Source organism: Simochromis diagramma, unplaced genomic scaffold (assembly GCF_900408965.1).
Source record: "Simochromis diagramma unplaced genomic scaffold, fSimDia1.1 OVJJ01000553.1, whole genome shotgun sequence".
Classification (NCBI taxonomy): domain Eukaryota; kingdom Metazoa; phylum Chordata; class Actinopteri; order Cichliformes; family Cichlidae; genus Simochromis; species Simochromis diagramma.
In genome coordinates this window covers 2990987-3003688 of record NW_024387095.1, presented here as the reverse complement: position 1 = coordinate 3003688, position 12702 = coordinate 2990987, and the positions used below count along the sequence as shown (strand labels likewise).

At 38.1% G+C, this 12702-nt stretch overlaps 1 protein-coding gene across 1 annotated transcript; it reads left to right on the top strand.

Annotated features, from left to right (window-relative positions):
- Positions 1–5798: 5798 nt before the first annotated feature.
- Positions 5799–11782, top strand: rgs4 (regulator of G protein signaling 4). The gene is made up of 5 exons (XM_040046467.1): positions 5799–5984; positions 6300–6407; positions 7698–7762; positions 9538–9701; positions 10066–11782. The coding sequence occupies exons 1-5, from the start codon at positions 5941–5943 to the stop codon at positions 10309–10311; spliced, it is 627 nt and encodes a 208-aa protein (XP_039902401.1). The 5' UTR covers positions 5799–5940; the 3' UTR covers positions 10312–11782.
- The last annotated feature ends 920 nt before the right edge of the window (positions 11783–12702 follow it).

The following is a 12702-nucleotide window of genomic DNA, read 5'->3' as shown; positions in this document are numbered from 1 at the left end:
GCTGGCAGCCCTCCGTTGTTTAAATGCCTCCACATGTTGGCTGCAAATCTGAAAGGTATGCTCTTAGAACTTTTGGAGACAAGAATTAAAGCTGCTGCAAGGTATCAGATCAAAGGGAAAAATAATGCATGGCTGCAGCTTTGGCTATGAGGTCATGCGAAAAAAGTCGCTGGGACAAAGAGAAGGAAAGAAGGAAATGATCCTCATTTTCAAGGATGCATTTATCAGAAGGTTATCCTCCAGACTTTGAACAAACCTCAGCTTGCTTATCAGTTAATCTTGTTTATATATTACCTGTGAGCAAGACAGATGATGAATTAGTCTGTCTCTTTGGGTCGAGATTAATGAGCTGGTCAAAACAATCTGCTCAGCTTGCTCAGTTTGAGAGCCAACACTTTAAAAAGTGCTCACAAAGACTGATACATCAAGCTTACACATATTCATCTGAGGTGCCTAATCATCTCCCTTCTATTCTATGTTGAACATACTCACTATTTCAATATTTAAGAGAAACAACAAAAGAAAGGAAAGAAACAGATTTTAAAGTCACAGTCTACCTTTTTCTTTTTTTGTCCTGTCTGGCACTGTAGCAATCAGAATTATTGTCTCAAGGCCAAGAAAAATGCCCAACAGATTTACTTTTGCTATACTGGTCCACTTGATTGTCATAGTTTATTTGATCTTTATTAGTTATTTTTATTCTAAGTTATTGTAATCAGGCTAGACTGGACTCGGGGACGGGAAAGAAAAACAAGAAGAAAAGTTCAGAAGAAAGTTAACAGAAGGTGAGGGAAAGAAAAAGGAGAAAAGAGAGAGAGAAAAGACAATGAAAATCTGCTTCATTACCTTTGTCTTTGTGTCCTTTTTTTTTCTCCTCTCTCTTTTCCTGGATCACCTGTTGAGAAAGAAAAAAGAAAACAAGCAGAAGAAGACTAGAGCAATAGAATAAACAACATCACAATGATCTATGGGAATATAACAGTAAATGCTAAATGTTAAACATTATTGTGCAGCACGTAAGATCGACAGCGCACAGTGTGCTTTAAGGTAGGAGCCAAAGAGGGTGTAATTTGTGTGTGTGAGCACCTGTGTGTACACCTGTGAGCATGAACGCACTTGTTTTTAAAAGGTTCCTTCATGTAATGATCTGTTAGAGGGTGTGGGGAGCCACAGCCCCGTCCACCACGGCATGAAGCAGGTATGGAGGAGATCAAGACTCCAGACATCCGGAGGCCCTCAGAACTATCCCAGAAAGAGCTGAGGAGAGTCCCAGATGAGGGATCACTCAGCAGCCGCGGAGCATAAGCCAGGGGGGGGTTGCAGTGACGTGCCCGGGAGCTGTCACAGTCTACCTACCGGCAGATAATTTATTCTCCTGACATAAAACTGTACCAGGTGCAAACAGGGAAGTGAAAACATTGCGCCTGCAGTACTGACCTGAAAGTTCCCCAGATAAGAAACCTACAGGCTGCAACTAATGCAGCCCCATACACAACAAACTGTGATGCACTGTGTATTCTGACACCTTTCTGTCTAATAAAAACCAGCATGAACTTTTTCAGCTAAGTGAGTTACAGTAGCTCATCTGATGGATGGGACCACACCGACCAGCTTTCACTCCCCACGTGCATCAGTGAGCCTTGATCGCTCTTGACCTTGTCTGTGGTTCACCATTGTTCCTTCCTTGGACTGCTTTTAGATGCTGAAAACTGCAGACCAAGAACACCCCACAAGTCTTGTGGGATCTAGCCATCACAGTTTGTCAAACTCAATCCTTATGCTTGCCCATGCACGTCAACTTTCAGGACAAAATGTTCACTTGCTCCCTAATATATCCCACCCAGTAGCAGGTGCCATGATGAAGAGATAATCAGGGAATTCACTTCACCTGTCAGTGGTCATAATATTATACCTAATCAGTGTATATCATTACCTGTACTGAGTTCTCATTGGGTTGCTCACCGCTGTAACGCTAAGTATATTACATTTGCTACATCAATCAATCAATCAATTAATCAATCTTTATTTATAAAGCACTTTTCATACAAAAAAAAATGTAGCACAAAGTGCTTTACATAGTTAAGCTTTTATGAGTTCTCTACATCATCAGTGTGATTACACATGACAACAAATTAGATCTTATATGTATATGTATATATTTATTTAATTGTGAGGGGTTTAGGTTAAGATTAGAATTTTCAGGCATCTATTTCATGGTCCAGGTTTTACGGGGTTACGTTTTTCAATACACACATTTAAAGATGTTTCTTCTGCTTATTTTGTGCCGCTGCTGATGAAGAAACATAGTCGTATATACTATTAGAAAACAAGCTTAGAGTGTGTGGGCTGGATGCAATTGCAACTGGCCAGAGGGAAAGCACGGAACACTGGGGTGGGTAAATTTCCGATTTCAGGTTTATTCTTTGCAATCTGATTGCTGTTCTGCAGGCTTATTGTTCAAAAATAATTACAGGTCGCAGGATAATGATTTTAACCCCTGATTAGAGTGCTTTAGAATACAAAGCAGCCTCTTTTGTTCAGTATTCCATTTTAGTTTGTGACTTATTCGTTAAAACATGCCTATCTGCATTAATATCTTCCACCATTCGTGACTCCTTACCTTTAAATTAACAATGCCGTCAGAAACTCAAAAAAAGAATTACCATAACAACAGCCACTTGGCTGCATCCTCAAAAAATCACTTTGGGCTGGTTTACCGGCTTCTGTATTCAAGGATAGATACATGGATGATTGAATATTGCTTGAAGTCATAAAAAGTTCTAAAGGAGATGCTTGGAGACGTAAAGTAGGAGGAAATTGCGGCAGAGGACTCGTCAGAGCCACAAATCAAGTCGTGTGGGGGACTTTGATTTCCATCCAAACAATTCAGGGCAGCGTTTCATAAGATTCCAACCTTCCACTGGTTTGAATTTACTGGGTTTAGTTTTATTTGATAAAGAAAACATTTACTAATTTACAAGCTTAGCAATCCCTGGGCACCTTATATGGTAATGACCATCCAGAGACTGAAGAGTAGACTAAAATGCTCAGATTTTTTGGAAACAATAGGAACAGGGTCAGCTATGAGACAGTACCTTACCCGAGTCTCATTGTGTCACACAGTAATTCAAGGTCTGTGTGTAATTTGCTGAAATTTGTAGCGGCACATTTTGTCCCATATTGACAGTTGGATGACAATGAGAAGTGGAGTGGGTTGAGTTCAATAGGGTCAGCCGGTTTAGTGCTGCACTGCCGTTTCTTGGAGTTTGACTAAGTTGGTTGTTGTTTTTATACTTGATCAGAACTGTCAATAATCTTGACAGTTCTGATCTACAGTAAGAGGAAAAACTGAAGTTCTCAGTGCTATAAAATGATCTTCTAAGGTAGTGAGAAAAGTAGTGAGGAAGGCAAAATGTAAACAAAACAAAATGTGTTTGATATGGTTCATATTCCGCACAGTGATACTTTTTATAGAACCTGTAAACACCCCTTTCTGTGGCATTTAATGTGCAAAAGCACAACAGCACTATAGGAATAGTAAGCTTCTCCTCTTCTGTCTTAGATAATTAGAGTCCCACTTCTGATAAGGTTGGAGATTGCATAAGCATAGTGGTGTGTGGTCACCTTTTAAAAACTACTTACCCTGGCACACACCTAATAACGGGTGATTAAACAAAACAAACAGACCAGATAAAAACATACCTTTTCTGGTTAAAGAGAGTTTATACACTTTTATGGTGGTAAGATATTTACCATTAACTGACAGCAGTGAAAGAAATCAACAGCTAAACTAAAGCATCTTTACAGGATGAAAAATTATAAGTAAAAGACCTGCATGCAAAACCTAAACTAAAAGCATTCCTGTGTCTCTTTTTGAATTTGCTCTCTGACTTGCTCTCTACCTGTCCTTCATAGAATGTTTTAGGATTAGGTTTATTATAATGACTTCACAAGGTTAACCTGCTGCTTTCTACAGTGCATTATTAAACCACATGTATTCTATGACTTTGACTAAGCTCAGAGACTCAGAAAATGAAAAAAACTGAAGAAGTTTAAAAGACAGAGAATGTTGACTCTAAACTTGCGCAAGTAATTTGACGAATGAAATCAGGGTTGTGTAATTATCAAAACAATTGTTTTTTCTCACATGTACTGTCTCTGGAGAGACATGCCGAGTTTCATATTGAACTCGTCTGCTCATATCAAACTCTAGCTCTTGTCATTGTGGAAGGTGGTCTTCCCTTCTTGGTGATCTAAGATGTTTTTCTTGCCATAGTGCTAAAACAGTTAATACACTCACACATCTTGAGGAAAATGATTTGTAATGTATCCACTGTGATAAAAAACTACAGTATAAAATGAACATGAGGAATATAATAGCTGATCTGAGCCTTGCTAACAATAGTTCAGGGCCGGCTTTTGTCAGCAGGACATGGCCACACCTACTATAATGAAAGAACTTAGATGTGAAAGCTAAACATACTGTAGCTTTAAGAGAGAAAAAAACGCACCCTTTCCTATAGGTTGCTTTCACTTCTTTGTCACTGTAACGTATCTCTATTTTTACCTGTAACTAGCTAAGCATTGGCAGCATTTTCTGTTGTTCTGACTACGTGTCCATGTGGATATGTGCTATATAATCCCCGACTGTAGACTTCCACAGAGCTAATGGCACAGTCAAACCACCACTGAGAACCCAGAAAGTGAAACTCTGAGTATTGTTTTGTATTTACAATTATAAACCAAATCCTGAAATGAGAAACCCAATGAGGACAATTAGAATTACACAGAGAGACAGTTATTCATTTATGGAGGAATGGGAAAACTGCATAATTACTTTTCAGACTGATTCATTTTCAGGCTGTAAACTCTTCAAAACAACAGCTCCAAGGTAGTTATCATGTCATGACACGAGTTGCTAAGTAGAGAGAAAAGACTCTGATTAGCAGTAAGCCAACAAAAAGGAGACAAACAGTCACAATGGCTGCAGTGTTCATTGGAACTAGCCTCAGAGAGTGCCAATTAACAATGCATCGGATCAAGTCCCATATTGATGCTTTTAAGAGATCTACTGTAAATAAATCTCTAATGGCCAAATTGTTGGAATGAAACCATTACTGTTTTCCGTAACACATAATAAACTGTCATTCAGGATGCTTATTACTGTATATTATAAATGTTATAACATTTGTGTCTGGTAGGGAGTTGTGGCTTACACCCTTTTTGATACAAGTGTCCTGTTGGACAGATCTACTGCAAAACATTCAAGGCAATTATTGATTTGATGAGATTATAATTGAATCCTGAAATCATCTAATTTACTGAAATGTGTTTATTGCACGCATCACATTATTAATAATGCTATGTAGCACACAATTCTCTTTAGGTACAGCAGTATAAAAATGGTTGTTAATGCTTGAATATAAACACTGGCTGCTGTGAGCTGAGTTGACAGTAGGTCCAGCAACAAAGGTCACATTTTCCAACAATGACCTCACAGAATGCATTGAAAACAACAATTTCCAGGTCTGGATTTTAGATTTGCTCAGTTTGAAAAAGCTCTGTTTTTTTCCACGTGATGTATGACTTCACCAGTTTCTCTAATGCCTTAAATCCCTCAGTGGAAAACACCTTTTATTGTGGTTACATACGATCCCATCTGTTGTAAATGTTCCCCTATTTTCTCTCCCTCTGTTCCTCCCTCTCTGTTGTCCCTTTCTAACTGTCTTACACTCCCCCACCCCTCGCCCGTCTGGTGGGATTGTCAGTCCATTTTGGAGGTATAAAACCACTGCTGGGGGTGGAGACAACCACAGCTTGCTGTGTGATACTGAAGGACTCTTGCAAAAACACTGCTGCTCACAACTGTGTGGTTGCCTCTCTGTTGTCATTTAAAACAACAGAACTGACTTTGGATTTTTAGATTTTTAACCTTCCATCATGTGTAAAGGACTTGCAACACTGCCTGCGACATGCTTGAAAAGGTAAGTGCAATATTCCTTGAACAACAGGTGGATAAAAACATTAATTCAGGAAAAAATAAAGACAGAAAGAGAAAAAATTAAAACATTGTTTTTGAATATGATGTGTGTACATGTAAAAAATGAAAGAGCTGTTATTTTACAGCAGCAACTCAAAATCTCAATTTAAATATGGAAAAAGAGGAACTAGCTGACAAGCTGTTAACCACTTGTTTACATAGATAAAGGAAGTCTGTGCGCAGATATCACTAATGGAAACACACTGACATTTTCTGAAATGCATTTTGCTCACGGTCCTCTCGTTCTGCCTCTCCACAGTGCCAAAGACATCAAGCACAAAATAAGCTTCTTACTCCAGAAGCCTGAACCTCAAGCAGCAGATCAGAAGCAGATGAAAGAAAAATCAACCACAGCTGCTGCAAAAAGGTTAGAGGAACAAGCCTCTCTCAGCTGAATTTGCTGTTTAAAAGATGTGTTCTATGCGCTAAGTCACACATTGAGCCTCCTTCGAAAGAGAGAATTTTTATGATGAAAACTAAAACCAAGCCTGCCACAAATGCTGCCTTAAAAAGTATATTGCGTTTCCAATCTGAAGGAGTTGAAACTGCTTAAAAATGTGATGGCGGTGTCTGTTTGAGATCAGTCTCCTTCAGACTGATGCAGAGCTAAATTAAGTTTATTTTTGACTTTAAACTCAGTGACTAGCGCCTAACACGGTACAGATAAGAAAATCCTGGCTCGTGCTTCAATTCAAGTTGCAGACCCTTAATATTGATGTGCCTTTAAATGAATGACTGAAACTCGCGGGACATCTCTGTTATCTGAGGCTTGTTGGGAAAGAGATAGGGAGGTGATTAGAAAATAGATGGATGGATCTTTCCACGTAGAAGATGAGCTCACTTTGACGCAATAGGCTGAAGAACCATTTCATTTCATGGAAAATAAATGATTTAGTACTTTTTTTTTAATATATTGGACCAGTGGCATAGCCAGTGCCTCCTGTAATTGGACATAGATGTGATGACTTGTGTGGCTAACAGTCATTAAGCTTTTATAGTTGATAAATTCTGCATAAATTCTGAAATCGAATTATGTTACCGAAGAGCACAATCTATCAGATTTCTCTACACTTCCAGAGCACGTCTTCCCACGGGAAGCCTGTTATTGTTCTTTATGAGAACGTTTGCATTGACCCTGCTCGCATTGACCTTTGCTTTTTAGCAGCATCCCGAGACAGCTATGGATGATCAATATTCAGTTTTCCTGCTAAAATTGCACAGCAGCAATATCAATCACTATGCACAACACAAAGACTCGATGGCGCTTATATAACCTTGTGTATAATGCAAATTATGATTCTAAATGCTGATTATATATTGGTCTTTTATAACTGAAAATGATCATTTTACTATAGTCCGGGCTTGCTGCTGTCAGATGACGTGCGTTGGCATGATTTGATTTGCTGTCATTTTGATAATTGCATTTTTGCGACTGGGATTTGAATGTGTCGTTCTATTTACAGCAAAAGATATCTCATACAGATATCTTTGTTTTGCTATGTTGTTAAGAGATGTTTGGTGGCTACTTCACCTTTTTGGAGAAAGTACTACAAAAAGACTAGATTAGAGACAAGGTGAAAATGTCCATATGTACTTTATGTAAAAATGTTTTTCTGTGCAACCTTACTTAAAATGGCATTGATCGTTTGTGTTTTAGGGTGCCTAATACAGCTGAGGTGGAGAAATGGAAGGAGTCTTTCAGCCATGTGCTGAACAGTGAAGGTAAGTGTTACATTAGTTTCACTCATAAAAGACTGGATCTGAATCAGAACAAGTCAGATGAGGCTTTTAATCCAAAGCTAGCTGGAAGAACTTCTGACTTTGTCATCCCAATAATAATAATGCCATCAGCTGTCCGACAGAAGCTTCACTCATTTGTTCTCAACAAAATGTGCCTGTGGCTTTATATATTTAATCATTTTCATGTAGTACAATACAGTTGCAATCATGGGAAATACTGGCTTTAGCATATCACTCTAAGGATTGACAGTAAGGCTTTGCTAATCCCAAAAGTGATGCTGAAAATCAAGCTGCAGAGTCGAAATAAGCTCAGCGTAGCAGATGGTTGGGTTTGGCTAATTAAGTATCATCACTGTGCTCATTACTGCTGTTAAAAGAAAGTTAAGGGGACTTGGCTGGGACACACAAACACGCAAATGGAGCACACACACGCACACACACGCACACACACACACACACACACACACTCAAGCACTTTCCAGCACATTCTCATGCTCTAGCTTTTGCTACGTGTCACGAGGCAGTACTAGAGGGCCTCTCAGGGCGTGCTGACCAGTGCAGAGTGTGCACGTGTGTGTGTGTCTGCGTGTGTCTGTGTGTGTGTGTGTGTGTGTGTGTGGATGTATAAGACCTCTGAGAATCATATTGTCTGCGTGTGCATGGGGAGCAACAGCCTTGCGGAAACCAGCGGAGTTCTGACCTGCGTCTTTCCATGACCTCCAACATAGTTATGGCTTCCTTCTGCTGTCCCTATCTGTCAGCTGCTACTGCTCCTTCATTTGTTTAACATATTAAGACCTCAAAGGTCTCCTCAAACTCTTCTTGTAGTCATGTTAGACATGTGAGACAAGATGTAGCTTTTTAATATAAAGTAAATCAGTGGCGTGTTCGTGTCATGCTACAAAGCAATGTAAAACTAGAGTCCAGCACTTGGACACGCTGCCAAAAAATAAGGCTGGTAAAATTCTTACCCAGCACTCAGAACTTCTGTATTCATGATTCATTTTTTTCTGGCAACTAATGTGCAGTTGGGAGCTGATTTAAACTCCTATTGGGGAGGTGGCATAATTTTTGACTAAGTCTGGGCAGGTTCTGCTACCTGAAATTGGACTGCTCTAGCTAATTCTGCTGCATTATTCATCAGGCAGCCAGCCAAATTAGAAAATTTAGACTGGCTTTGATGAGTGCAAAGGCTGCCACACCATTATATTAGAGCATTTATTACACTCTGGTGAAGCTTATTCATTTTGCTTCAATAACACACTGCTTTATCTTTTTGGCAATGCTTTACAATGACGACAATGTTTAAACCGAGAGTTAATTAAACTTTGGTAAAGACTTATTTCACAATAAAAGAATAGTCTTTACTAATCATTTGTAGTGTTAAAATGTATGTTTATATAATTAAATTGCGCTGTGCCACAATTCTGACCAAAATTGTATCTAAACCTAAGAAAAAAAAACAAGGAAAGAAGAATTACACAATCGCCATGTCACTGGCCTACTTACATGTGCATGTGTGTTACAAAGGTCATCTGTGAACATGATCTTGATGGTTACTGGGAAGTTCCAGCTGGTTTACAAAAAATTTACCAACTAGTAAACAACATTACTAATTGTAATGTTATTAATTAATAGTTTATTAATAACAAATATATATTAACTAAAGTTATTAAGTTAAATAAATAAATAAACGGACTATGTGGCTGTTGAGTACAGTTGGATCAAAAGAGACACATTTTTCTTTCTGTGTTTAGTGGGTCGCACAGTCTTCACCAGCTTCCTAAAGTCGGAATTCAGTGAGGAAAACATGGACTTCTGGATGGCTTGCGAGGACTACACGAAGACTGCACCTACCAAGCTAGCAACCAGAGCCAAGCAGATCTACCAGAAATATATTGGTGCAGATGCTCTTAATGAGGTAATCACAACACTACTGAAATAAAATGACAAACAAAATCAATTTGATTAATAAGAGTAAAATCCTTCAACATAAAAAGAAGATTACTTGCTGGGCTGGTAAAATATGACTCACCACACCCCAATACTATACCTGAACATTTACCTTCAAGTAAAAAAATAGTCCACCTTTGATATCTTTCTACTTTTTTCACATCTTCATTTTGTTGATAAGCCCATGTGTTTCTCCTGCCTCGCATCAGCAATGATCTCTATTACCAAAAACAGTTGCTGTTTCTCTGTGGCAGTTTAAAAGTTTAGGCTCTTGATAAGTGAATACATTACATCAGTACGTTTCACTTTTCTTTCGTTCTGTGACCTTTTAGGTAAACTTAGATGCAGCGACCAGAGAAAAAACAAGACAGAACGTCGAGAATGCCTGCCCTTCTTGTTTTGATGATGCCCAGAAGATGATCTACACACTGATGGAGAAAGACTCCTATAGGCGCTTTCTCAAATCCAAACTGATCCAGGATCTGTGCCAACAACAGAGCAACGCTGCTCAGGAGAAGAAAGAGAAGAGAAGCTGTGACATGGCTGACAGCAGTCAGGTGTTAGCTGGTGGTGCTTAGTCAGGACGAAAGAAGGAAAAGCTTGAAGGAGGTGCCAAAGCTTGACAGTCAGTTAGGGCTCACACTGGGAATGATAGGTTTGCTGGGGTGTCCGGGGTTTCTAGATAAGGAAGGAAGAATGGTTTTGAAGATGTCTGATGAAGGTTCATGTGAGGTCGTTTTTTCTTCTTCTGTTTTTGATACTTGCTCTTTATTTCTGGGCTTATGTGGTCACTCTTGTAAATATTTATATATTTCCCATTTCTGCATTCATCAGGTGAAATGTTCTACAGACTGACTGAATGTTTATAAATGTAAATACATCATTGCATTGTGACGTTTTCATTCTGGATTCTTTGCAAAACACAATCTGATCTAGAAGCTGTGACCAGGTTATCTTGATACTTAGAACAGAAAACTATTGAAAGCTACCTCCAGCCAACAGACACGAAAACTGGTGCCACTGGAACATTTTCTCAATGGAACGGCACAGATTACTAATTTAGCTATGTACAGACCTGAATATTTAAATTAATACATCAAGCACTTTTTAAAAATAATGCCCCGATTCCCTTGTGTAGGAGTAGAGTCTCCAAGTTTAAATGTTGTAGAATTTTATACAATCATAAATGTAAAGTAATAATTGACCCTGGTACAGTTGGAACAACAATAAAGTAGCACGTATACTGTAGTGATTGGCTTTGCAGTTAGTTTCAGGTGTCACAACATGGTCACAGACTGGTTATTTTCCATCATGTTGACTTATGGCCTCACAATGTAGTGGTAATGGAAAAAAAGCTTTATATAGTCATTTGAAGTTCCAACTCACTATTTAATACCATATGTTTGTACAACAGCCCATGGTTGACACTGATGTCTGTTTATTCACGTGAGTAAAACCCGGTGTATATCTCAACACTTTATAATGGTAACAACTGCCTCTGCTGTTTAAACATCCTGACATGATCTCTGCACTGTGAAAACACTGACTGACTAGTTCTCGTGGGAATTTTAGGCATGTTTTAATATTAGTAGAAGTAGTAATTGTCATAGAGTCATGACGCAGTTATGTTAAATGGAGTAGGATATTTTTTTAAAGCAAACCACCTTACCAAATTTTTGGTGGCCACACATTCTACAATGTCTTATCTAAATGTATACTGTGATGATAAAAAACTACATATTATATGTAAAAGAACACGTGTCTTTGTCCTATTTCTGTATATGGCTACTCCCAAATGTGTTTAATGATGAAAATCTGTGGTTGTATTTACATTTTTGTTTTTTGCGAGCTTTGGTGATGTCACTCGTGGAAAGTGTTGTGTAGTTGTACTAGCTTGCAGATGCTCTTTTAAAATGTAAAGCTGAGAGAAGGTGGCAGTCAAAATAATAGCTGTCCTCTGTACCTACTAGCTGATTAACACAAGTGGTGAAATTCTCCTGTAACTATAGGTAACAAGATATGAAGTAAATAAATGTGGCATGAACAGTATGTTTGTGTGTGACATGTTGGAGGATAAGCTCAAACACACACTTCTTTGTTACACAGTTACACTTCTTATGATGCATCAACCATCAAACATATTGTGCCATATTAGCAAGTGGATCACCAAGGACATGAGGATAGACTGATTATTAAAATGACATAATTTCAATTAATGCAATTGAGTATTATTTCAGATTTATAGATACAGTTCCAATTCACGACAATTCTCAAAAGGCATTTAATGATTTAAGGTAAAAACTCAAATATATAAGAAAAACCCAACAATCAGATGATCCCCTCTGCAACTATGTGGAGGAAGAAGTACTTAGAAAGTCATCATATAAATGTAAGTTCATTCATGCTATTTTACTGAATCAAAAAAAAAAAAAACATCTTAAAGGAAATTTTAATGAAGAGCAATGATTAAATTAATGTTTAAATAAAAATTGTGTTATGCAGTATTGGTTTTAAACTTGACTGATAACATTTTATTTCATGTAGTGATCAACACACGTTGATGCCAGTTGACTCTTTCTGTTGTGATGTCTAAAAGAACGTTTCCATGACCTCATCACATCTGTCCCTTCATAATCAGACAGTAATCATCTATAATCAGCAGGGAAAAGGTGGTCTCTTCTATATCTAGCATTGATTGCGTAACGTCTGCAGATTATAGATGATTATCAGAGGGTAACGTTATTATCGAATAATTACCAGAGAACATTTCACACATAGGAAAGACGGGTTTCATCAGGATTAGATCATTTTGTTATGAAAGCATAATTTATAGAGGTGTTTAATACACTGTTAATAATTTAATGTCTTCCATTTTATTACTAAACAGTTTAAATTTTAAACTTCAAAACTTACAAGAAGCTAAAAATAACCTTCAGAGCTCAAGCTCCACTTTTCATACACTGGACCAA